This window comes from Lithobates pipiens, unplaced genomic scaffold (assembly GCF_037356315.1).
Source record: "Lithobates pipiens isolate NorthernLeopardFrog02 unplaced genomic scaffold, aLitPip1_a1.2 Scaffold_18, whole genome shotgun sequence".
Classification (NCBI taxonomy): domain Eukaryota; kingdom Metazoa; phylum Chordata; class Amphibia; order Anura; family Ranidae; genus Lithobates; species Lithobates pipiens.
Genome location: NW_027507758.1, coordinates 31604539 through 31631932, shown reverse-complemented (window position 1 = coordinate 31631932; position 27394 = coordinate 31604539). Strand labels below are relative to the sequence as shown.

General features: G+C 45.7%; 1 protein-coding gene across 4 annotated transcripts in view; it reads left to right on the top strand.

Moving 5' to 3' along the window:
- Positions 1 to 27394, top strand: part of EML6 (EMAP like 6) — a 295572-nt gene that overhangs the window by 113257 nt on the left and 154921 nt on the right. For all 4 annotated transcript variants that reach the window (XR_013276589.1, XM_077485543.1, XM_077485540.1 and 1 more), the window contains exon 11: positions 6169 to 6336. Coding sequence is in view for 3 of the 4 variants with exons in the window: in XM_077485543.1 (XP_077341669.1) it covers positions 6169 to 6336 (168 nt within the window). In the remaining variant the exon portion in view is untranslated. The remainder of the gene's footprint in view (positions 1 to 6168; positions 6337 to 27394) is intronic.

Below are 27394 nucleotides of genomic sequence, written 5' to 3'. Positions count from 1 at the left end.
CATAAAGGTATTAACTGAAAAATGAATAAAAAAATAATATGACCGAATCAAATCGGATAGGCGATTATCACATCGTAACACTCTTATATGAACGATGGCCTACACAAGAAAGGGATTTTTATTCTAGTTTTAAAAATTGGAAAAAAAGTTAAAAATATATAAAAACCAAATATAGTCATAAGTTTTGAAGTATATGTATATATACTCAAATATGGCGCTCTGTTAATATAATGGCCTAATCGAAAGGAGACCGAAAGCAATATGTGCTAACATATTAGGTGGACCAAACCCAAGTCATCTTTAACCATCTACAGGTATACACAAAGTACATTTTCCCCACATATTCCTACCGTGTACGCCAAAAAAGGAAAAATGAAATAAAGATAAAGATATAGATAAAAGAGATGGAAAAACCTCAACTATCATCACTGAATGCATCCATATTGCACACCAAGTCCAAACCAACCGGGGAGTGGGACCCAACACCATGCATCAACCATCGTCGATGAATGCATTGATGTCCCACTCCACGTTTAGACCAAACGGGGAGTAGGACTTAATAGTGTATATCCAATATGTCTCTAACTTGGATACGCCTCTGGTCATGGCACCCCCCCTCCAGGGTGGCGTATACTTATCAATAATCAAAAACTCTGTTCCTGTAGGATCACTGTTGTGGCACTGCTTGTAGTGTCTGGGGACAGTGTGTTTTGAATCTTTACTCTTGATAAGAGATATATGTTCGCCTACCCTAATTGCAAATGTCCTGATTGTCCTTCCTACATATTGCTTACTGCAGGGGCAGGTGATTAAATATACCACATACCTGGTATCGCAAGTGCAAAAAGGCTTAATACTATGTGTCTTATTAGTAGTTGTAGAAATAAATTCAGTGGCCTTACGTCTCCCCAAGGTATTGTATCTACATACACTGCACTTTTTACAGGAGTAGAAACCCGTCATGTTGTGGAAAAAGGATGGACGATTAGGTGGATCTAGGATATTGGGGGCTATACTATTCTGTAGGGATGGAACTCCCCTGAAGAGTATCTTCGCTTGTTCGGGTAGCTTGGGGCCCAACACAGAGTCATTTTTTAGTATACTCCAGTGTTTGTTTATAATAGACTTGATCTGTCTGTGCTGTGATGAAAACGTTGTTAACATAGACCATCTATAAGTGTCATCAGGTACATTTTGTGTTTTCTCAACAATGAGGTCCTCTCTATTGGTTTCCGCAACTTTACATATTTCCCTATCCAAAATTGCTCTATCATACCCCTTATCTTCAAATTTCTGCCTAAGGTTTTTGGCTTGTATTCTGAATGTCTCTAGATCTGTACAGTTCCTCCGAAGACGTAGAAACTGGCTTCGTGGAACCGAATTAAGCCACGCTCTGTGGTGGCAGCTATCTAGGGGAATGAAGCTGTTCCGATCTGTTTCTTTAAAATGTGTTTTGAACACAAATTTATTGTTTGCTATTTCAATTTCTAGATCCAAGAAGTTGATCTTAGAGGTACTCATCTCTAGTGATAATGAAATACCCCTATCATTGTGGTTTAGAATATCAAAAAATTCTCTTAGTGATTCAGGTGTGCCATTCCATAGGAGGAGGATGTCGTCTATATATCTTGCCCATAAAACCAACGAAGGGCTATGATGGGCATAGACGACATCCTCCTCCCACTTTGCCATGAATAAATTGGCAAGACTGGGGGCAAATTTGGCCCCCATTGCTACACCTCTCTGCTGTGAGTAGTAATTCCCATTGAACCAAAAATAATTATGCTCGGTTGCAAACTCGAGCAGTTCAATGAGGTAATCACGTTGAAATGACGCTAGAGAATCTTCTTGATCCAAAAAATAGCGGACAGCTTCTATACCCCTTCTATGTGGAATGCAAGTATATAAAGAAGCCACATCTGCTGTGGCAATAATGCATTCATCCTGGGGAATTATATTTGCCAATCTCCTAATTGTCGCTCCTGTATCCTTAAGATACGAAGGAGTTTTTTTCACTAAAGGTTGCAGGTAAAAATCTATATATCGACCTATACGTGAGGTGATAGAATTGATACCACTCACTATAGGCCTGCCGGGAGGATTAATCGCATCTTTATGAATCTTTGGCAAATAATATATAGTGGGAATTCTTGGAGCAATAGGGATCAAAAACGATTTTTCTTTCTTATTCAAAATTTTCGAGTCGTATCCCTTCTCGACAAGGCTCTTAAGTTGTCTTTTGTAAAGACTTGTGGGATTGTTAGGGAGTAGTTTATATGTCCCCGGTTCTTCTAATATCCTGCACATTTCAGCTTTATACTGTTCTTTGTCCAGAATAACAATCCCACCGCCTTTGTCAGCAGGGCGCACGACTACCTCCTTTTGTTCACACAAAGAGTTAAAGCCGGCCTGTGAGAGGGTGGACCTATTCACATGTTTAATAGGAAGTTTCTCTAGGTCACCGAGTACTAGGTCTTTAAAAATTCTTACCGCCGGAGCTATAGGTACAGGGGGTACAAATAAAGACGGGTTAGATAACCCTGAGTGTACAGTGCCAAACGTGGCTGCTGTATACCCTGTTCTAAATGGATTGGTTGTCAGATATCTTTGAACATTGATTTTCCTAATAAATTTATGTACATCTATGAAGGTGTTAAATTTATTAAGACGTTTGGGGGGTGCATATTTTAATCCCTTATCCAATACAGATAACTCTGCTTGAGAAAAAGTTTTTTTACTTAGATTAAAAACACCCTTTCCCATCAAACTCGCCTTCTTTTTCCTCCGTTGTAATCGTTTCCCCCCTCTGCACCCTCTCTTAGATCCTGGCCTCTTTTTTTGGTATATGGATCCTCGCAAAAATCCTGATTTCTAAAATTACTATTGGGTGGATTGTATGTAGATGGTGTATAGGCATTATTTCTAATTTCATTGTCTCTCTGATCCCTTAATGGAGAGAACCTGTTATATGTAGAAATTGGAGCTGCATTATGATTTTGAGACCCCGCATAATACGAATTCGGGGGGGCACGTCTAGGTGACGGAGAGTAGTATGATGTCTCATTATAATCTCTAAGATGGTAATCATCGCGGTTGAAGGGACGTCCTCGATTGGACCTCCTTCCACCTCTTTTCCCCCGATGATTACCTCTCCCCCTCTGTGGCTTATTGGGAGTATGGGGATTGAAATGTTGTACTGTATACTGAGAGGGTGGTAGGCCCTCATCAGGATGTCTCTGTACAGCATCAACGTAAGACATAGGGGGTCTGACTTCCACAGGCCTCATAGTAGAACCAACATCTTGAGGTCCACTTGGGGGTTGTGTGTCCATCGTGGATGTGGTTTGTAATGATTTTTGCCAACTAAACACATTTCCTGTCTTATAATCGTTAATGTCTCTAGAATATTTTTTCTGTTTTTTGTACTTCTGTTCCCTGTCCTCCTTCTCTAAATGATTTAATAAGTTAGCTGAAAGAGAATTATATTCTGGGGTATTTTTGAAACCTCCAAGTTTATCTCTAAGTTCCTTAATTTCTTTGTCTAAAAGTCCCAACCTATTATTCTTTCTGGTAGTCAAGAAGCCTAGAAGGTTAATTCCAGCTTCATTAAAATACTTAAACCAAGACTCAACATACATAAGAATATGGGATGTACCAGTTATTTGACCAGACCATTCACACTATTAAAAAGAGGCGTGGAACGCACGCCGGCGGCCATGTTGGATACCGGAAATGATGTGTGGTGACACTGATGGAGGAAATCTAGGCCTGATTGAGGGTCTGGCTATATAAACTGGAGGGCTGCCTTGAAGTTGTACCCCAGATGATGTCTGCTTAAGACGAAACGCGTCGGGACTTCACTGCAGCCTGAGATTTTATTGAAAAAGCGCTTATGTTCTTTGTACACGTGAGTTTGATAATTTTTTATTAAATTACTTGAAACGAAAAACGGAGTTACACTATTGTGGTCCCTGCTTTCTTCCTTTATATCTATCCCACTACCTATGATGATTTATGTGGATGGAGACATACCGCAGAGGAAATAGCCACACTTGAAAGTCTTCTAGAAAAGGACAACACCCCATAAACAGCCTATGTATATCTACAAGCATATATGATCCTCCAAATATAATTTTGAGTAGGATCTATTAAATCTGGTAAGCCCCCATTTTATGCGGTGGAGGGTTCACGCGGTGATTGTGTGATTATTCCTTGGAGAAGGTGTAGGACTGTCTTCACTTCATCGTATCACACACAGATACTTTGGAAAATTCGGAGAACTCTTCACTTGTTTTCATGCTGTTTGTTCCATTTTTTCTTTGGACACATTTTTTCATATATTTGTCTGGACATTCTAGCTTTGCACACACAGCAATGAATGTTTAAATGTGTTTTTTTTATTTCTTTGCATAGTCTAATACATGTATTGACTACATTGGTCACATTGTAATGTGGTAAAAACAAATAAGCGCTACACTGTTTTTCACAAAATTTATTCAGTCAGCGCTGGAGAGGCAGAGCAGAGAGCTGCTGACTCTCTGCTCTGCCTCTCCAGTGCTCACTGGAGCGCTGAGCTGTAGAGGGGGCAGAGGCGGCTGGCTCAGTCTCCCAGCGGCCAGGTTATTTTGTACCTTTTTGGTGTTGCCCTTTCGCGACACTCCCTTTTTGCGGGTAAGAGGTGGCTTCTGTGTCCTCTGTCCCCAAGGTCTGGGAGGGCCAGGCCGGTGAAGATCTGCTGTCTCTCTGCCAGAGCTTGGAGAGTGTTCTGGAGAGTGTTATATGTACTGTGTGTATGGTGCCATACCTATGGTTTCCCCTAGAAGCTTTAAACCACTGTAGTTGGCACTGCAATACTAACAGGAGGTCACGCTAACTTGGCTAATTAGGTACTGCTTAAACAGGAGGTCACCCACTTGGCATGGGCGCCAACTCTTTCTGCTTTCTCAATGAATGCAAAGTGTTCCCTGATTGGATAACATGGGTATGATTACATCCCGATCTTTGTCCAATCAGAGAATGCACTGCATTCGTTGAGAAAATACAAAGTGTTCTCTGAAGGGGCGAGCTCATGTGTTCACAATTCAGCAGGACAGTTGCTCGACATGGGACCCGGAAGCTAGTAAAGATCACTGGAGTAGCGGTGTGTATGTCAGTCATTTCCAGCATCCAGGGGGGTCTCACAGGTATGGAATATACCTGGAAATCATCTTTAATAACCTAAACCACCTCTTTCATGTGCTCTTCTGAATCCACAATGAAGATATTTGCCAGCACACCATGGATTGTCAAGTTGAGTCCAAGCAGTTTTTATTGAAGCATGTTCACATCACAATAAAAACAGTGCAACCTTTCGGAGTCAAGCGGGACCCCTTTGTTCATCATTGCCTGACGAAGGGGTCCTGCGTGACTCTGAAACGTTGCACTGTGTTTATTGTGATGTGAACATGCTTCAATAAAAAACACTTGTACTCACTAGTGCTGTGCTGGCAAATATCTTCATTGTGGCTTTCTGATCTAGTCTCCTGGTGAATGCTACAGCACCCAAAACTCTAGAGCTTTCTCCAGGAACTTGAGCGATGGGAATATGGAGTAACCCTTCTGAATCTAGACAGGTCACAAAGGGCCTCAGCCTCCCCATCTTGGAAGCTACTTTGTCCTATCTAAAGCTAAGCCTCACCCACCAGATGGCCCCTTGTCCAGTGATGGTGCCTCAGGGGTGCTTTCACTGTACAGTGAGATGATCAAAGACAGAGATTGGGGGGTGGCTGACCTCCTAAATTGTAGAAGTGGAGGCTTTAGTGACAAAGCGGGCCTTGAATTATCTGTATGTAAGCAGAGGCTTGCACGGTGAAAGGCCCAATCTATACACACATATACGTATACGTATACAAGTATTTGCAATATTTTATAAACAGAAAAAGCAATTCAGAAATTTCTCGTACTTGTTGATTGAAGTTGATTTTTAAGCTGCTCACACATACATTACTTCTATTTTGTCCACATGGACTTTCAAACAACTAAATTACAAATGTACCCTACATTACACAAAAATTGCATGTCATTCATCCTTAGCTGGAAGCTTCCACTTTCTGGTTTTCTGATTGTACAACCCAGCCTAATTGTCGAAAAGCAACTTCACATTTCATTATCTTCTACCCATTCTTTTAGGAGCTAAATTCCGCAAGTATGTCGGCCATTCTGCGCACGTCACCAATGTTCGCTGGTCACATGACTTCCAGTGGGTTCTCAGCACGGGCGGTGCTGACCATTCAGTTTTCCAATGGAGATTTATTCCTGAAGGGATAGCCAATGGCATCATCGAAACTGCACCGCAAGGTAAGGTTGATATTGGGCTGTTTGTTTTAAGAGAGGAAAGAGACAACGGACAATTAATGTGCATTTAAAGCAGTATTAATTATAGTTCAGATTACCACCATTTTGTAGATGTGATGGCTGCATTCATTTTCTTTTTTAGGCTTTGTTTTGTCTATTTTCAAAAAACCTCCATCAGAATGTATTACCGTATTTATCGGCGTATAACACACGCTGGCGTATAACACGCACCCCAAGTTTAGGAGGGAATTTTAAGGAAAAAAACTTTTAGGAGGGAAGTTTTTTTTTTTCAAATATAAATTTTATTAAGTAAACTCCGGAAGGGAATACCCCACAATACAGGCATTAAAAAGACAAAAAAAAAAAAACGAGTAGAGTTCTCAGTACAAAAAGCAATGTGGTATCAAGAGCGTACAGTCACTCAAACAATGCAGCGAACCAGATACAATAAAACAATAGAGTACATAGGAGATCGTTGCCTTTGCAGCAGGTAAGGACAGTGAACCTGCGAACTCCGTGGAACGGTACAAGAGTGGGGTACAATATCCGAGCCTCCTCCGACTAACCACAGGGAGGAAACTCAGAGTTACCGGAGGTGGAGAGGGATAGGAGTAGGGGGACAGGAGTGAGGGGTAAAGAGGAGGAGGTGGGGGAGGGGGAAAGAGATAAGGGACAGAAAAAGATAAAGAATAGACCGATAGACACGGCGGTGGATCGGATCACCCGTAACGTAAATAGAAACAAGGGAGGATCACGACTTTAGCAGGGCCTGGCCTTCCCCGGAGAAGATAAACAAGCACCAGCCATCCCATGTTTTTTTATATGTCTCTTGTTTGTGCTGTGCAGTAAGGATAAGGTCTTCCAACTTCCGTATGTCCTCCACCTTCCGCAACCAATGCACCACTGTTGGTGGGGCACTGCGCTTCCAGCATAGGGGAATACAAGCCTTAGCTGCATTGAGAAGGTGACACATAAGGGATTTCCTATATTTTTTGAGGGGGACCACTGATAGATGCAGCAAAAAAAAGCGGCATCATCCGGGATGGGGTAGGCCGCGAACTGCTGGGATATACGGCGGACCTCCATCCAGAACGATCGCAGTCTGGGGCAGGACCAGAACACGTGGAGCAGAGTACCCTTCTCCTCCCCACAGCGCCAGCACCGATCCGAAGACGAAGGGTAGCACTTGCTCAGCCTGGAAGGCGTTAGGTACCAACGGGTAAGGATTTTAAAGTTGGTTTCCTGCATCTTGGTGCAAAGAGAAGATTTAAGGGCTAGGGTGATAATACGGTGTGTGTGAAGCGGTGAGAATTCACGGCCCAGGTCCCGTTCCCATTTAGATAAACAGGGCAATACAGGCGGTTCTACGGGTGAGGATAGCAGGGTATAGGTCTGAGAAAGCACGTGAGTCAATGGGTCAGTCGTTGAGCACAGGTCCTCAAATGGCGTCAGATGTCGTGTAAAGTCCCGCGGGTGTGGTAACGAATGTAGGAAATGGTGTAGTTGTAAAGCCGTCCAGAACGGTAAGCGGAATGTCCCTGACGCTATAGTAAGTTCCGTCAAAGAGGGCCACCTCCCCTCCGTTAAGAAACTGGCCGCGCTGTCGTGGCCGGCTTCCACCAGAGACGCGTAGTTAGCACAGTTTAAGCCTGGTTCAAAACTCGGATGACCTAGGATGGGGAGTAGGGGAGAAAGTACAGAGATAAGGGCAGTCTTGGCGGCGACCGCATGACAGTGTTTCAGCGTCGTGCCAATAAGGGGGTGTAGTTTTAGGGGCGCCGGGAGGTCCCCGTAGCACCACAGTGCTCCTTTCAAGGGTATGCATGTCTGGTCCTGTTCAAGTTGTACCCAGAGTTTGGACGCCCCGTTACGTCTCCAGTCAACGATCCTCCCCAAGTGGGAGGCCAAGTAGTAGTTACGTACGTCAGGAAGCGCAGGGCCCCCCCAACGTTTGGGCAGCGTCAGCTGCGCATAGAGCAGCCTTGGCTTCTTATGAGCCCAGACAAATTTGGTAAAAAGAGCTTGCACTTGTCTAAAAAAAAGAGGTGGTATGTGTATGGGCAGGGCCTGGATGAGGTAAATAAATTTGGGTAGAATGTTCATTTTCAGGAGGTTACATCTCCCAAACCAGGAGTGCAAACCTCCCTGCCATTGCTCTAGAAGTAACCGAGACCTAGTCAGTAGGGGCGGAAAATTAAGTTCAAATGTCTGGGCAATGTGAGCCGGGATTTTCGTACCTAAATGTGTCAGAGCTGTGTTCGTCCATTTAAAGCTGAAGTTGGCCCGCAAATCAGAGAGGATTCGAGGTGGTACTGCAATGCCCATTGCTTCGGATTTAGTAAAGTTTATTTGCAGATGGGAGAGCGCACCATACAACTGGAATTCTCTGAGGAGGTTCGGCAACGAAATCCTGGGATTAGTCAAGGAAAACAAAAGGTCATCCGCATAAGCCGATATTTTATAGTGAGAAGCTCCAATTTGCAAGCCTGAGATATCCGGGTTTTGCCTGATATGACAGAGAAACGGTTCTAGGGAGAGGGCAAAGAGCAAGGGCGAAAGCGGGCAACCTTGTCTCGTCCCATTCCCAATGGGAAAGGGACTGGAGAGGACTCCGTTCGCCTTTACTTGAGCTGTAGGGGTAGATGTTGGATATCCACCGCAACATCGTATCTCCCAAACCTATGTGACGTAGGACAGAGAACATATAGCGCCAATTAACCCTATCAAAAGCCTTTTCGGCATCTGTATTCACCAACACACAGGGGACCTTTCGGGTTTCTGCAACGTGAAGCAGGTTCAACACCTTAATGGTGTTGTCTCTTGCCTCTCTGTTGGGTATGAACCCCACTTGATCTAAGTTCACAAGGGACTGAATGTGTTGCGCTAATCTAGTGGCCACAATTTTGGAAAATAGTTTTAGATCTATGTTTAAGAGCGAGATCGGCCTATAGCTACCACACTGGCTAGGGTCCTTCCCTTCTTTAGGAATCAGGGAGATATGCGCCCTTAGAGTGTCTCTCTGAAAGGAAGTATCCTCGCCCAGCGCATTGAAGAAGGTCACCATTCGCGGGCCCAGTAGCGGGAAAAAAGTTTTATAGTATTGGGCAGTGAAGCCATCCGGCCCTGGGGCCTTGTCAACTTTTAAAGCACCCACTGCCAGCTGTAGTTCCGCTAGGGTAATGGGCTCCTCCAGAAGAGCTCGCGTCTCCAGCGGGAGGGAGGGAAGCTGAGAATCAGCAATGTATTCGTCCATTTGAGATTGGCTACGGGTGGAGTCAGGTAGGTTATAGAGACCCATATAGAAGTCCCTAAAGGCGCTAGAAATCTGTATCGGGGTAGAGACCTTTAGACCTTTAGACCCTGCGGGGTAACTACCTGCGGGATATAGGATGCTGATTTAATATCTCTGACCGCCTTGGCCAACGTTTTCCCGTACTTGTCGCCGCTTTCGTACGCTATACGTCTGGAGACTTGTACCGCCGCCTTTGCTTTATACTGGAGGACTTCTGTTATTTGCATGCGGAGGGTGAGCAGCTCCATCTCCAACTGCGGTGTGGGGACACTTTTGTGTTGGGCGTCAACCGTAGCTAATTTGGCAAGCAAAAGATTAAGGCGTTCGGTCCGCTGCCGTTTAATAAGGGCCCCGTGTTTGATAAGTATGCCTCGGATGACCGTTTTATGAGCCTCCCAGAGAATCCCAGGATCGCAACCCGGGGTGTCATTGTCTCTAAAGTACAGGTCAAGCTCTTTGGTAATATCCGTAAGAATGTCGGGTATCTGTAAAAGGCTCTCGTTAAGTCGCCAAAAAAGAGATCTCGGAGAGGGATGGTCACTGAGGGAGTAAGTCAGAAATATGGGAGCATGGTCTGACCAGGTAATCTGCCCCACTGAAGTGGCGGACACTAAGTGTAGCTGGTCATGTGGCACTAAAAAAAAGTCTATTCTGGAATAGGTTTTGTGTGGGGTAGAGTAGAAAGTGTAGTCCCTCTCATCGGGGTGATGGAGCCGCCATAAGTCCCACAGCTGGTGGTCGTGAAAAGTTAGGGCAACACGCTTCTGACAAGTGGGCGGCAAGGAGGACTGTCCTGAGGATGTGTCAAAAGAGGGAGATAACGGAACGTTAAAGTCACCGCCTAGAATCAGCTGGCCCGACTTAAAATTCATTAAATGAGTAAGGGTACGCTTAATGAACCTGTCCTGTAGTACATTGGGTGCGTAGAGGGAGGCCAGCGTAAACTGCAGGTCCCCAATCAGGCCAGTCAGAAAAAGGTAGCGTCCCTCGGGGTCTGCCGCAATCGCCTGGCATTGCCAAGGCAGCCTACGAGAGACCAGGATGGACACCCCTCTAGATTTTGAGGTAGGGTTCGTTGAGTGATATACCGTGGGGTAATGACGATTTCGGAGCAGGGGTAGCTTATCATCCCGAAAGTGAGTTTCTTGGATAAAGACTATATCTGCACGAGCCCTTTTGAGGTCATGTAGCAACATCCTTCTTTTCTCGGGGGTGTTCAGGCCCTTAGCATTTAGAGATACCAATTTAAAAGAATCCACCGCCATGTCCAGGGAAGGAAACTAAGAGATAGAAGGGGAAGAAGGGACAGAAAGAGGGTGCGAGAGAGAGGGTAGAGAGGGGGTAGATGGGTAAAGATTATGTGATAGAGAGGCGGGGGGCAGAGCCCGAGCCGCGTCTCCGCACCCCGCGTGGGGGGATGAGGTAACAAACTAATTGGAAGACACTAGCTTCATACGTGTAACCCCACGGCAACCCGGGGGTACACTAAGGCCTACGTGGGGTGGAGGTAGACAGAGGACCGGTGTTGAGGTCCCGGTCCCCTCGCCCAACCCGGCATAGAATGTCAAAATTGCCAGCATAAAATAGTCAAACAGTATAAAACATAACAGTTAACATAGAGGTAACCTGAGAGCAAGCTTAGAGTAATGGAAAAGAGCAGATAGTAGAAAATAAACAACATTATAGCCCTAAGGGCCCAAACATATAGCAATACATCTACGGCAAGAACAGGGGGTGTCCCGCCCCCCACAACATCATTAACATTAGCGCAACACGGCCCCGAAGAGGACAGCGAAAAGCACATCCCCCTCTCCCCCCACCATCACAGCAGCCGCCCCCCAAGAAAACAGCGCCAGGCGAACTCCCCGACGGCTGAACATAGAGACCTACATAACGGGACGGCCACCACCCAGCCCCCGAGAGCCCCCCCCTCCCGGTGGGTCATCCCAACCCACCCGTGAGCCGTTAGCACGGTGGAGGACCCTTCTAGTCACAGAAATGGAGCACCTAGAGGCGATTCAGTTCGCATTGTGCGCTATATAAGTATTTCATTCATTCATTCATTCACAAATAACGTGACAGCAGCCAGTTCCAGTGCAATAAGCGGGGTAGAGATACTAGTTACAGGTCCAAGGCCCAACCCGTCCAGAGAGTCCTGTGCGGCGGAGAACGAGACCCCCCACAGCACCATCTCAGTCTCCACGACCCCCCCACCACCCCACCCAAAACAGGAGGTATCCTACAATCCAGAAAAGGAAACAATAAAGGATTTCCAGGAGAGGCAGCAGGAGGCAAACTAAACAACAGAATGGAGAGTCAAAGTACCTGTGGGGGTGCCGAGGAGCCGTCCCTCGATGGAGAGGATGTGTGGCCAGCAAATCCAACAGGACCCATAGGCCCGGGCGTCTGAAAACCGGTCACAGGAGCAAGGGGGATGTCAGGTTCTGCATAGGCGATGAGGGGAGAGAGAAAAAAAAAATAAAAAAGGGGGAAAAACGGGGCCACAATAAGAAAAAATAATAGAACAGTAAAGGGGATATGCCAGGGCCCACCGTCTCACCACCAAAATCCACTTGCAAAAGGTGACAAAGACATCTGCCGTGGCGGTGGGTCCGGGAGCACACACAACGGGAGGTATGCAGCAGCACAGGAGCCGTATAGGCCAGTCAGGTGTGTGGCGTTGTGGGAGCGACAGACAGGGACCCCCTACGCCTCACGGTCGTCTTCCTGTGAGAGGGCACGAGGACGTCTGCTACCCCTCTGCATTCTTCGCGGCAGCGGGGCAGAGGAACCAGAGCCAGCCGGCCATCCTTGTATGCGGGGGAGGTAGGCCAGCCAATTCGGCACTTCCACTGGATCCGAGCCAAGAAAAACAAATAGTTCCGGGAGGGCCTCCGGTGACCGCAACAAAAAATAGCGCTGGTCTTTAGCGAAGGTCACCGAGATAGGAAACCCCCAGCGGTAAGTAGCATTGCATTGCCGGGCTAGGGTCAGGAGTGGTTTCAGCAAGGCCCGCCTGTACAGAGTCGGCCTGGAGACATCAGGTAGGAGCTTTACTCGAGCCCCATCAAAATCAATGTCACCTACTTCCCAGGCCTTACGCGCAACGATTTCCTTGTGCGCGTAGTGGTGTAGACGGCACAGTATATCTCTGGGCCGGGCCGGGTCTGATGATTTAGGGCCCAGGGCCCTGTGGACCCAGTCCACCTCGATCCTGTCCGGTAGCTGGTCACCCGCGATTTGACGGAAGATCGCCGTTACCGTGGCCAAGAGGTCTCCCGGTCCTGTAGCCTCTGGGACGCCGCGGATCCGCACATTATTCCGGCGGCTCCGGTCCTCCATCTCCTCCATACGCAGCTGCATCTCCATTGCAGCGCAAAAGTGGTCCCTCTGCTGCGATTCAAGCGAAGCTACCCTCTGTTCCAGGGAAGTCGCCGAACGTTCGCCTGCCGCAACGCGGGCATCAAGGCACTGCACCTCCTGGTGGACGGCCGCCATCTCCGCTCTGTGCGCCGCCTCCACTCTGCTGACGATAGCCTCCATGTCTGCCTTGGTCGGCAATGCTTGCAGAATGGCTCTCAGTTCCGGATCCACCCGATACACCGGCATGTTCTCGGGATCAGCCATCTCTGCAGGCGGCACCGCCGGGGAGCCCGGGTACAGTAGCGGGCTCCGCGATCCCTCTGATAAGGCCCGCTCCTCCACCACTCCCGGGACCGGAGCTTCCGAGCCATGCGTCTCCACCATCTTATGTTCCGCAGGCCCCGCACTCGAGCGCTGGAACAACCGCTGCAGGTCGCCGGAGGCTTGGGAAGACTCAGCCCGAGCGTGCAGCAGTTTAGTGCGCTGGGCTGCCCGCTTCTTGGAGGACATTATGCTGGGCGAGAAAGTGTTTAAAAGCCGGGTTGGACGTAAGGAAGCCGGGAGCTCAGGAGATACACAGCTTCACACGGCCATGTCCAGACCACGCCCCCTAGGAGGGAAGTTTAAGGGAAAAAAACAAACTTACATTTATATGCCCATCAGTGTCATCTGCAGCCTTGTCCACCATTGCAGTCTTATGCAGCCTTGTCCACCATTGCAGCCTTGTCCACTATTGCAGCCTTATGCAGCCTTGTCCACCAGTGCAGTCTTGTCCCCCATTGCAGTCTTGTCCCCCATTGCAGCCGTGTCTATTTTATTTTTTAAAAATGCCGCCGCCGAGATACAGAGCCGGATGTGTATCTCGGCGGCGTGCGGTAGTTCTCGGTGAGCCTCCGGCCGCCTTCGGCTCTTCTTGCCAGCTTTCGGCCGAAAGCTTCCGAGAACGGCCAAAAGCTTCAGAGAACGGCCGAAGGTGGCCAAAAGTCGCCTTGAAGAGCCGAAGGCAGCTGAAAGCCGCCCAGAGGCTCAGAATTTCGGGGGATCGGCGTATAACACACACCCACGATTTTCCCCTGCTTTTAAGGGGAAAAAAGTGCGTGTTATACGCCGATAAATACGGTATTTACAAAGATGTGACAAACCATTTAACACTGACAGGGGTATACTATTTACAATGATCAGCTTTTATTCATTTATGTAAAACCTTTGGGCTCAGCTCACACTGCCGCGACTTGGGATCCAACTTGTGAGACCCCAGGTCATGTGACATGTGAAATCCCATGTTAGTCAATGAGAGTGGTCTTAATCAGCACTACTGAAGTCGCTTCAACTTTAGAAAAGGTTCCTGTACTATTTCAAGGCGACTTTGATCCGACTTCTATTCTATACTTCTATCTAAGTAGTACTCAAGTCGCCAGGAAGACACCTGCAAAGTCACACCGTAAGTTGCGCGCCTTTTAGGTCACAGTAGTGTGAACAGAGCCTTATCCCAAAAGAAAAAAAAGCTGTTGCTGTAACTCTTATAAAGGATCAGATGGAGTTTGGCTGCAATTTGTTGGTGTATTTAAATCTGCTAGTCCATCTCACACTTCCCTCTCCCCCAGAGTGACAATGCTGCTGTTCAAAGTTGCCCCTGTGCTCCTTTGTCCAAAGTGGGGGCGCTCTAATACAGGAGGAGTATTACTGGCCACCAGGTGAAAAACGGGGGGGGGGGGGGGAATGAATGCCATCACCACATCTAATAATTGGTAAGCTGCAATATATTACATTTTTGTTTTTGGGTTTTAATACCTCTTTAACCTCCCTGATGGTATTACCGAGTGTGGCTTGGGGTGGATTTTCAGTACCAAAAGCGGTAACCCCCGAGCCATACGGGATCGTATCGCAGGATCCAGGTACAGCTTACTTGCCTTGTCCCCAGGATCCTGCAATGTCTCCCCATTGTGTGCGGCGGCTGTGTCTCCGCTCGATTCATCACAGAGCCGAGCGCCGTTCCCTGCGAGCGTTGTCAAAAAGTGAAACACACACTATACTATAATATACATACAGTATACTGTAATCCTACAGATTACATTACTTTATGAAATAATTTCACCTCCCTTTTGTCTCTAGTGGTTTCTCCAGTGTCCTGCATGCACTTTTATATTATATATATACTGTTATTTCTGCCTGGAAACTGGAGATTGTCCATAGCAACCAAAACTGTCCCTTTACATCAAAAGTGGTTTTAAACCAGCTAGAAAACAGCAATAGTAAATTAGAATCACTTTCAGAATTAAGCGATAGCGATTTGTGGGGAAATCCGTCATTAAACACTGAAAAGTAATGACAGCGACAATTCTGCAACTGAGCAAATTTCTGTGTTTTTGCTCTGAATACATTCTTGAATAATTTTTATTATTATTATATTATTATTTGTTATAATTATTTATAGTTATTTATGATATTATAACTTATGAGTTCATGTTTCAAACTTTATCATACCCGTGATGTCTATTAGACTTTTCTTTGGACAGATTTAAGTGTGTTACACCTAATGCTGCGTACACACGATCGGAATTTCGGCCAGCAAAAGACCGATGAGAGCTTTTTATCGGAAAATGTGACCGCGTGTATGCTCTACCGGAATTTAGCTGGCCGAATTCCTGCCAGCAAAAATTTGAGAGCATGTTCTCAATTTTCTCGATGGAAAAATGATCCAAAATTCCAATCGTGTGTATGCAATTCCGACGCGCAAAAACTCACGCTTGCTCAGATTCAACTACGAGATGGAAGCTATTGGCTACTGGGTATTGAACTTCCTTTTTCTAGTCCTGTCATATGTATTGTAGGTCACTGCGTTATTGGTGGTCGGAATTTGGTGTGACCGTGTGTATGCAAGACAGCTTGAGCGGAATTCCGTTGGGAAAACCATCAGACCTTTTTCCGACCATAATTCCGATTGTGTGTACGCAGCATTAGTGTGTACCATCTGCATTGGAGTTGTTGCCCACAAAAGTATCTGGGTGCTGTCTGTCCTTTCCATACCTATAAAGTAACGACAGCTGAATTCTGCATCACCTCTACTATTCTGTTCTTCTACTTGTATGTGTGTATTTGTATTCAGGATATTGCTGTAACAGTGATACATTGTGTGGGTGGAAGACAAGCAATCAAAAATGACAAATTCTTTCTCTAAAAGCTTTTATCTGGGGTGGTGAGATTAAAAGTGCCAATCACCAAATGCCGGATATGAAAAAGAAAAATCTGGATCTATTTCTGGTGGGATACAGTGTTGAGTGTATCAAAACCGTGTTACTAATTAGGCCCCTTGCACATGGGCTTTCCGACGGGCCGACTCCGCTTTGCTCAGCGGGGGGATCAATCCGCTGATGGATAGCCAATCAGCTTATAACTTCAACTTGTTCAATTAAAGTGATTATAAACTTAATATGGGAACTGTGTTTAGCAGCAAGGTTAATGATATCAGGGAATTAATAAGTTAAAAGTAAATCATTTATTGAAAAGTTGGCATGGACATATAGAAGTTAAAATATAAGCTCTGGTAAGGAGATACCATTCCAAATACAGAAAGTGCAAGCACAAGATTATATACAGCATCACATATTAGAAAGACTGTTGTATAAAATTACTGACGCATTTCGACCTACATGGTCACGGTCTTCCTCAGGGGTAAGGTTTGCTGTTTAAAATTCAATTTTAACATTTCAAGTATCATCAAATTGTTAGTAGACAATTTCTATTAAGGAAACATAGGGTATAGTTACCAGAGAGGGTGTGAGTGGGGGGATCTCCTAGCCAGAATTCCTTTAAAAATTGATAATCCCATGTGTCCCTTGGCCACTCCCACTCCAAAGGGGGATACCACTTCACCCTGTATGGCTTGCAAGGAGTCACACTGGGGGACATCCCATGGGGGGCATGTAGGTGGGAGGTCCTCACCTGCAGTAAATTCCCATGCTACGTGATTATAAACTTTAATCTAAAATAACAAACATGTCATACTTATCTGCTCTGTGCAACGGTTTTGCACAAAGTAGCCCCGATCCTCCTTTTTTGTGTTTCCCGGCCGGCGCTCCAGGCCTCTCCTCTTCGGCAAGTGCCCCATGGAATGTGGAACCTGTGCATGCTCCCTCCCTGAGCTGCCCGGCTTGCGTCTATTAACACAGAACGTGGAGACTCGGCCCTGCCCTCCACTCCCTCGTCACGGCATTTGATTGACAGCAGCAGGAGCCAATAGCTACCGCTGCAATCAATCTGCCCAATGAGGAGGGAGAGAATCGCTGGATCAGATCAGGCTCCGGTAAGAATAAGGGGGGGGGGGGCCTTAAGGTAAAAAATCTTAAGGCTTAAGAACCACTGTAAGCTGTGACAATAAAAGCCAAATATTTACTTTGCAGAGCTGCATCAGATTCTGTGTGCTCTTAGTAAATCTCCCCCAAGTGTTGCTTAAAGGGTAACTCCACTTTCATGGGGAAAAAAATATCAACTAAAAAAAAAACATAGTGTATACATTTGTGACTCAAGTCATATTGTAATTGAATGTTATTAAAAATTACCTTTCCTTTTCCATCTGCAGATCTGTAACTTTCTGTAAAATGTAATATGGCTACCTGGAGGTGTTCTGTACACAAAGGGTATACAGAACGCATCCCCCCCCCCCCCCCCGAAAATGTAATTTCCTGCTTGTGTAATCCTCTCACTGAGTTTCCCAGAAGTCTGCACTAAGGCTGGCCATACACTATACAATTTTTCTGTTCAATTTCCTTTAGATTTCCCTTCAACTATGTAGTGCAAGGGCCTGCCTGATTGCATACAAATTGAAAGGGTTTAAGTTTGACCTCATATTATATGGTTTTGGTAAATTTAAAAGAAAGTTGAATTTGTGTATGGCCAGCCTAAGATACAAATCAGATTTTTAGCATCACCTGCAACAAAATTTGCACTTTTGGTGAGATACTCCCGAAGGGAAATCCTTTCTAAAGGGATGCAGTTCCTGCCACTTTCTTGGTGACGTAGCCTTCTCAGGAGGCATCTGTGGGCCCTGACTACTTCATCAGTGCCTCAATATACCACAAAGTGGGATTCTAATTTATGAAAGTAACAGAATAAATGTATTATTTAAAAACTTGCAAACTTACTTTTGTGATCAGCATGTAGAAGTTGCACCCAGAGGGTTTTAGTCTAGAGGGAAAATTTTAAAGTGCATTTATCCTTAACGTAAGTAACAGTTTTTTCAGGTATAATTTGATTTTGGTGTGATATGGTGTGATTTGGAAAACGTTATTTGTACTGAGATTTTGTGTCCTGAATTTCTAGGGCCACAGCTATTGTTCCAACAACAACAACACAAAGGCGGGGCACTGGGGTTAATAGGATCAAAGCAACAACACTTTATTAAAGCAGAGCTCCATCCAATGGGGGAATTTAGGTTATTTGGCACCTTAGGGGGTTTTGACAGGTACCCGCTCCCACATCCCCTGACTTTGCCCCGGCGAACTCACCCAAAAGTTCAGCCCTCCTCCTCACACATTCGCAGTAGGGAACTGGTTGTGAAGCCGCAAGGCTGCATTTCAGGTTTTCCTTATCTGAGATGGCAGAGGCAGCACTCGAGAGCCGTTTAAAAAACCGTCTCAGGTGAAAACACTGATGGATTTGTGGACAGGTAAGTGTCCTAATATTAAAAGTCAGCAGCTACAGTATTTATAGCTGCTGTCTTTTAAATTCTCCAGAAGGAGCCTGGAGCTCTGCTTCAACCACTTGCTTACTGGGCACTTAAACCCCCCTCAGTCCCAGACCAATTTTCAGCTTTCAGCGCTGATGCACTTTGAATGAGAATTGCGCGGGCATACAACACTGTACCCAAATGACATTTTTATAATTTTTTTCCCACAAATAGAGCTTTCTTTTGGTGGTATTTAGTTACAGCTCGGAGTTTTATTTTTTGCTAAACAAACAAAAAAAGATGCAAAAAAATAAAAAATAAAAAATCATGTTTAATAGTTTGTTATAAAATTTTGCAAACGGGTCATTTTTCTCCTTCATTGAAGTGCGCTGATTAGGCGGCACTGATAGGCTGCACTGGTGGGCACTGATGGGCTGCATTGGTGGGCACTGATAGGCTGCATTGGTGGGCACTGATAGGCTGCACTGGTGGGCACTGATAGGCATAGTTAAGGCGGCACTAATAGGCACAGATAAGGTGGCACCAATGGGCACAGATAAGGCGGCACTGATGGGCACAGATGGGTGGCACAGATGGGTGGCACGGATGGGTGGCACAGATGGGCACTGATAGGTACCACTGATAGATGGGACTGATGGGCACTGATAGGTGGCACTGATAGGTGGCTCTGATAGGTGGCACTGCTGGGCACTGATGGGCGGCACTGCTGGGCACTGGTAGATGACACTGATGGGCACGGATAAGTGGCACTGGGGTGCAGCACCTTTGAGGCAGATTGTGGGCACTGCTGGGTGGCACTGCTGGGTGGCACTGTGGGTGGCACTGTGGGCACTGCTGGGTGGCACTGACGGGGGGCACTTACTTTTTAAACATTTGGCACTGCAGGGGGCAGGTGGGCACTGGCAGGGGGCAGGTGGGCACTAGCAGGGCTGGCCGTGATCGGGACTGATGTCCTGATCACGGCCGCCGGTGATCGGCTTTTTTTTTTCTCCTCGCGCTGTCAGCGCGAGGAGAAATAATAGCCGATTACCGGCTCCGTTATATCACATGATCAGCTGTCATTGGCTGACAGCTGATCACGTGATAAGGGGTAGAGATCGACCCCTTGCACGGATCGGTGATCAGGCGAGTCTCATGGACTCAATAGGCTGAATTCCAAGCTTATTCAAAACTGTCTCTCTCCCTACCACATGATGAAAATGACCTGTTTACAGAAGTCAGTAGCTCATGTTGAAATTTCCGCAGAGAACTCGGTGACCAGAGACAATTAGGGCTCATGTACATAAAGGTTTGGCTCATGTGGCCTAAAAAAAAAATGGAGATTTGGGTTCAAGTGAAGCCCAGGTGCAGCTTACAGCCCACTGCCAGCAGCCTGTCAAAATCAATGATGACATATGTGTCTGTATGCTGTTCCCACAGTACTTGTGCTTAGGATTGTATGCCCCCCGAACACTGAATCTGTGCCTCCCTTGCGCCCAAAAACCAATGCTTTTTACACTGTATGAGCCAAACCGCTCATGAACACGAGCCCCTTTCAGTCTAAATTTTCAGTCAAAGTCAGCCAGGAAGCAGGCTACTACTACGGTACATTTGAAAGATTGAGGTCTGGTTCTCATTGGGCATACACTTGTGCAAGGGGGCCATGTTTGCCTGCATGGGATGCATCCTTTTCATGTCATTTGGGAGATCGTGGCTGCATGGACACAGCTGCTGTTCCCAATTTGATATCAGTGTAGGTGAGGGGGCATGTCCCTGAACTCACATTGTCTATATTCAGGGACATGCACCAATGCAAATGTCAAATTGGGAGCAGCATCTGTGTCCATGCAGCTGCTCTATCCCAATTGACATCAGTGGGGCTACCTGAACATCTGTGCATCCTGTGAAGACAAACATGGCCCTGGGTATGAGTGTATGCTTAAGTTTTCCCATAAGAATAAGGCCTTCAAACTCAGGCTTGAAATCTATTCTCTTGTATTAAAGGGGAAGTACATGCAAAGCTTGTTTGACTGTCCTTCTCCCGTTGATCACAGAAGTGCAGTCCCTTCTGCACTCCTGTGACCTGTTTACAGCAGACAGCGGGCTGAAGCATGCTGTCAGCTGACCTCACAGAGCCGGTCCAGGCGCGGGAAAGATCATATGCCTGGGATCCATCCACATGCCTGGGATGGCACCTGGCTCAGAATCTTAGTGAGCCACTGAGAGCCTGAGCCGCCCCCCTCCACAGCCCAGCACTCCAGTGAGCGTGCGCCGGGGGAGGGGGGGCAGAGCAGACAGGGAGCCATGAGAACTTAGCATTCAGCGTGTTTGATCGCTCAGTTCCCAGAGTTAGAGCCAGTGAGGGACCACTTATAAGCACTAGTGATTACGGTGTGAAACGCGTTAGTGATCTTTTATTCCGATTTTGTATGGACTGTTTTCAATAATGGATTTTCGTTGGGAGTGCGGCCATCCTGATTGTTTATTTTTCTACATGTGGACCACCTAGGTAAGTATGATTCTGCAATAAAAAGAAAACTCAAACTTCTCTTTTAAATGTTTTTTGAACAAAGGTTGTGCAGTTTTACCATATAAAAAGAAGAGAGAGAGAGCAAAAATGGGTATAAAACATACGTTTAAAAATGTATAAACTTTGAGAAAAAAAAAAAAAAAAAACTTGACCCCTCAGTCATTATAGTTTCCTTTTTGTGCCCATTAATATCAATTCCACCTTGAATTCTTGTATTACAGGGTTTTCAGAACATTTTTAATCAAAATGAAACGCAGAGTGTTGGGTTACAATAAATAAATTAAATTGAATATTTTTCCTGAGTTGGCAAGGTCTAAAGTTAGTGAAGGAGCCAGTGGATGAAACGGAGTTAATGAGAGGCATGGCATATGGACGGGCACTCATAAATGATATATTTAGAATATGACTAGAAGGGCCTTGCCGTTGTCCTTCGAGGGTCAGCTGCTGTTCTTTGTTGAGTTGCACCCAATTAAATGAACAAATAATAACATTTATATGTAATTCTTCTTTTAAGTATTACAGCTTCATGTTTTTGGCTTTCGAAAAAATTCATAAAATGTATAGTTATTATTTCATTCTTATCATCTGACAAATCTAATATTGGATAAAATTGGGGTAATAAAATGTCGTAAATAATCTATAAATCTATTGTTTAGGTTCATCTATATCGGCATAACTGAAAAGACTTTAACCACTTAAGGACCGGAAGGATCTACCCCCTTAATGACCAGGCCATTTTTTGCGATACGGCACTACGTCTCTTTAACTGCCGATTGCGTGGCTGTGTGACGCTGTACCCAAACAAAATTTGTGTCCTTTTTTTCCCTGGACTAGTAAGTGTCCTTTTATCAAAAGTCAGCAGCTCCAGTAGTTGTAGCTGCTCACTTTAATTTTTTATTTTTTTTTGGGTTTAACCACTTAAGCCCCGGACCATTTGGCTGGCCAAAGACCAGAGCACTTTTTGCAATTCAGCACTGCATCGCTTTAACTGACAATTGCGCGGTCGTGCCACGTGGCTCCCAAACAACATTTTTTCCCCAGAAATAGAGTTTTCTTTTGGTGGTATTTGATCACCCCTGCGTTTTTTTTTTTTTTTTGTGTGCTATAAACAAAAAAAGAGCGACCATTTTGGAAAAAAAAGCAATATTTTTTCATTTTTGCTATAATAAATATCCCCCAAAAAATATAAATAAAACAAATTTTTTCCTCAGTTTAGGCCGATATATATTCTTCTACATATTTTTGGTTAAAAAAAATCGCAATACGTATATATTGATTGGTTTGTGCAAAAGGTATAGCGTCTACAAAATAGGGAATAGATTTATTTCATTTTTTGTTTCTTAAAGCGGGAGTCCGCCGGGACTCCGCGTTTTTTTTTTTTTTAAAAGCCAGCAGCTACAAATACTGCAGCTGCTGACTTTTAAAATAGTGACACTTACCTGTCCAGCGCGCCCGCGATGTCGTCACCCGAAGCCGATCTCTAGATCGTCTCTCAGGTGCTGCCGCCGCCATCTTGGGTATGGGAATCAGGAAATGGAGCCTTTCGGCTTCATTTCCCGGTTCCCTACTGCGCATGCGCGAGTCGCGCTGGGCAATAAGGACGGTCCCCGCTGCCTCTGGGATCTGTGTGTTTCCCAGCAGGCAGCGGGGCACTTGCGGAAAGGGGCGGGCACTCCCGGAAGTGGGTGCAGATACCTGTACTGTACAGGTATCTGCACCCCCCTCCCCCCCTGAAAGGTGACAATTGTGGCGCCGGAGGGGGGGAGGGTTCCGATGAGCGGAAGGTCCACTTTAGGGTGGACCTCCGCTTTAACTAGTAATTTCAGTGATCTGAGATATTTAGTGGGACTGCGACATTGCGGAGGACAGATCGGTCACCTAACTGACATTTTTGACACTTTTTTGGGGGGAGCCAGTGACATTATTACAGTGATCAATGCTAAAAATATGCACTGCTATTGTACTAATGACACTGGCAGGGAAGGGGTTAACATCAGGGGAGATCAAAGGGTTAAATGTGTTCCCTGCAGGTGTTTTCTAACTGTATGGGGGATGGGCTGACTGGGGAAGCACACAGATCCGTCTAATGCAGGCCATACACGGTCGAATTTCGAACAAATTTTCTTTTAAAAATCAGAACGTTTGTTTTTTTGTGATCCGATCATGCCACCATTGATTTACAAAATTTGGCCGACCGAGCCTTCAATTTCACCTCATGTTGCTACAGAAAATAATTTTCGTGACCCGGAATGTTCTTTTCTCTCCGTAAATTTTCTTTTCTTATTAAGATTCTCCCATCATTGATTAGAAAATCTTTGTTTTTCAAAAAAAATTCCATGTCCGATTCCTCAAATTTGATTTCTGCACGAAAATCGGCTGTTGCTGCAGCCCACTAATGGTGCAAAATTCGTACGAAAATTCTTAGATACGATTTTCGAAAGATTTTTTTTTCGAAATTCGAACCGTGTATGGCCTGCATAAGACAGGATCAGTGTGATCTCCCCTGTCAGAACGGAGATCTGCCTTGTTTACACAGATCCCCGTTCTGTCACTGCGGGGAACGATCGTGGGTGGCTGGCGGACATCGAGTCCTCCCCACCTACTGATTGGCTGGCCTGTGTTCACACGCGCCCACAAAATACAGTTCCCGAGCTGACGTACAATGGTGGCGATTCGCGGGAACGAGCTGACCTGCCGCAGTACAATGACGGTGGCTGGTCGGCAAGTGATTAAAGTAGCATTGAGCCCAAATGCAAACATTTATTATGTTTCAGCTTACCAATTCTTAGATGTGATGGCTGCATTCATTTTCTCTTTTAGCCTTTCTTTCTTTGGTTTTTACCCCTGGTGGTCCAGCCAGTAAATCTGTTGATTTTCAACAGAAGAGCTCTTTTGCAGTTGCAGGGATGAGACAAACCATTTACCACTGATCAGCTTTTATTTGTTTATGTGTATACTGTTCCCTAAAAGGAAAAAAAAAAACTGTTGCTATAACCTATTAATAAGATATTATCTGGGGTTCAGCTTCAATATGTTAGTATAAACCCCCCCCCAGACAATGCTGTTTGCTGTGCCCCGTCTGCTCCTTCATCCAGAGTGGTGGCGATCTAGTGTGTTACTGGCCAGATCACCAGGGAAAAGAACTTAAAAAAGAAAACGAATGCAGCCACCAGGTCATCTAATGATTGGTAAGCTGAAATATATTTAATATATATATATTTATATTTATTTATTTATATAATATATAATATTTTTAAATTTTGGGTTTAATACCGCATTAGATCATGTTGCATTTATGTTTCCTATCAGTCAGCAGGCTACAGATATGTACTCATGGGCGTGGAATGTTTGCATACATACCGCTTTCGTCCTTCTATGCCAAAGTGTTCTGGCGACCTGAACTTTTACCTTCATGAGACACAGAAATAAATGATATTTGTCATGACTCTTTAAAGAGGCACTTTCCCCAGAGGGTGAAGTCCTGCTCTCCTGCCTTCTCTTATCATTTTTTCATTTTTTCCTACTTCTGTTTGGATAACCTCCACCCCCCTCACCCGCCCTGTTTGCCTACCTGCAGCCTTCTGGGACACATCACAGGTCCCAGGAGACTGCGGGACAATTCACAAAGCGTAGCATGGCACGCCTCAAGGCTTTACAGCTGGTTTCTCTTAGCTAAGATGCTGGTGCCAGAGACCCGATGACCGGTGAAGAACTGGTGAGGACGGCGCTGGATCCCTGGACTAATACGTGTCCTTTTATCAAAAGTCAGCAGCTACAGTAGTTATAGCTGCTCACTTTTAATTTTTTATTTTTTTTGGGTGGGGACTGAAGCTCCTCTTTAATGCGGACTTCCACCCAAAAATGGAACTTCCGCTTTAAGGGAGGTGACCCCCTGACATGCCACATTTGAGGGTCCCAGCTCCCACTTCCTTCTGGCGCACTGCGAGGGAGACAGGGGTGGACTGACAACTCATGGGGCCCTCGGGCAATAGGAGATTATGGGGCCTCCAGGCAATCAGAGATTATAGGGCCACACAGTATATACAAACACACACACACAGTATACAATCACACAGTATACACAGATATGTTTCTATTGCCTGAGAAGGTACTGGAGAGGTGGGGCAGCTATAATCTCTGGATTTTTAGACCAAAAGGATGTCAGTAAGGCACATTTCAGAGACAGATATAAAAAACCCACACATTTTTACATACTGTCCCTGGTTTTACTGAGACTGGCAACCCTGATGGGGCCCCCTAGTGGCATGTGGCCCACGGGCAGTGCCCGGATGGCCCAATGGTCAGTCCGCCCCTGGAGGAAGATCACCTTTCCCGCCCTCCCTCTCGGCATCAGATCCCAGATGATTGCCCGGCCAGTCATCGCACGTGGCACGGCTAGCGCATGCACAGTGGGTGCCTGGCTGTAAAGCCACAGCCCGCCGCCCACAGTTACAATGCCGGCGCCGCAGAGAGGAGGGGGAGATGAGCGAGGCTTTGTATGCCTGCATCGCTGGACCCTGAGACAGTGTCCGATTATTAAAAGTCAGCAGCTGCAGTATTTGTAGCCGCTGACTTTTATTTTTTTATTTTTAAGTAGAACTCCGCTTTAAGGTGTATTTATAATAATAATAATAAAAAAAGTTTTTATGGCTATTTGTCTAGTAAAACTGTTTGTTTATTCTTTGTGTGCAAATGGGGCAAAATCAATTCTTTGCCTTCTATTTCCTCTACAGGTAGAATGTGAATCATTCATAAAAAAGGAGCGGTTGGGAAAAATATTGCATTATGGCCACTAAAGTATCATAAATACTTATTTCCTATAATCACAAGCTCCATCTAGTGGCAACATTATGGTATTTCCCCCAATGACTTTTTTAGTTTTTTTTATGAATGAGCATCGTTCAATCTGTGGAGGAAATAGCCTAAAAGCTTTCGATTTTGCCCCATTTTCACCAAAGAAATATACAAGCAGTTTCACTTTATGTCCAGGGTCTTTACCATCTGTTTAGGATTGCCAGTCGAGAATGAGATCACGTCATGAAATGTACGGCAATATTGGCAAAATGAATTTATGCCAAGAAGCTACAATGCCCCACCCACTCCTTTTCCTAATCCTGGCCTGGCAGGTGCAGGAAAAAGCCCCACCTTGGTGCATCTGTATGGCGGAGAAGGAACAAGCCTTGCTGCTGATCACTATGAAGAATGCCAGTTCCTGCATGTGCCCGTTAGTAGTCTGTGTCTACATCGAGGGGCAATCGCTTCATTATGTGACTGTGCCCATTCTGCCTAAGATAAGCCAAATCACAGCTAGTGCTTCTATTTTTAAATCTTGAACAACATGCATTTGACAGATCGCGTTATCTCCCTTTAGTAAGCATATAGCTGCCAGTATCTGCATATTGTCTCGCTCAGCAACCTGGAAACATATACAGTTGGCATCTATCCAGAATGCGGTTTAGTAGAATTATTTTATTTCAATGCTGCATTGAATTCTTGTTTCTAAATGTGTCTTAGAATTCTTATAAGGTGTCACCTTAAAGCGGGAGTCCGCCGGGACTCCGCGTTTTTTTTTTTTTTTTTTAAAAGCCAGCAGCTACAAATACTGCAGCTGCTGACTTTTAAAATAGTGACACTTACCTGTCCAGCGCGCCCGCGATGTCGGCACCCGAAGCCGATCTGTAGATCGTCTCTCGGGTGCTGCCGCCGCCATCTTGGGTATGGGAATCAGGAAATGGAGCCTTTCGGCTTCATTTCCCGGTTCCCTACTGCGCATGCGCGAGTCGCGCTGCGCAATAAGGACGGTCCCCGCTGCCTCTGGGATCTGTTTGTTTCCCAGCAGGCAGCGGGGCACTTGCGGAAAGGGACGGGCATTTGCGGAAAGGGGCGTAATCTACGCCCCTTTCCGCAGAGAGCTATCCCGGAAGTGGGTGCAGATACCTGTACTGTACAGGTATCTGCACCCCCCTCCCCCCTGAAAGGTGCCAATTGTGGCGCCGGAGGGGGGGAGGGTTCCGATGAGCGGAAGGTCCACTTTAGGGTGGACCTTCGCTTTAAGGCAGGTATAACACTGGAGGCTTAAAGTGGCACTCCAGACAACAAGAGCCTTGGCCATATTGTAGGTGAAATCTCTTTTTTTACTGGTATCCACAATGAAAATACTGTGGTAGTTTAAAGGCAACCAATAAATGAATACAGTATGTTATATAAAAAA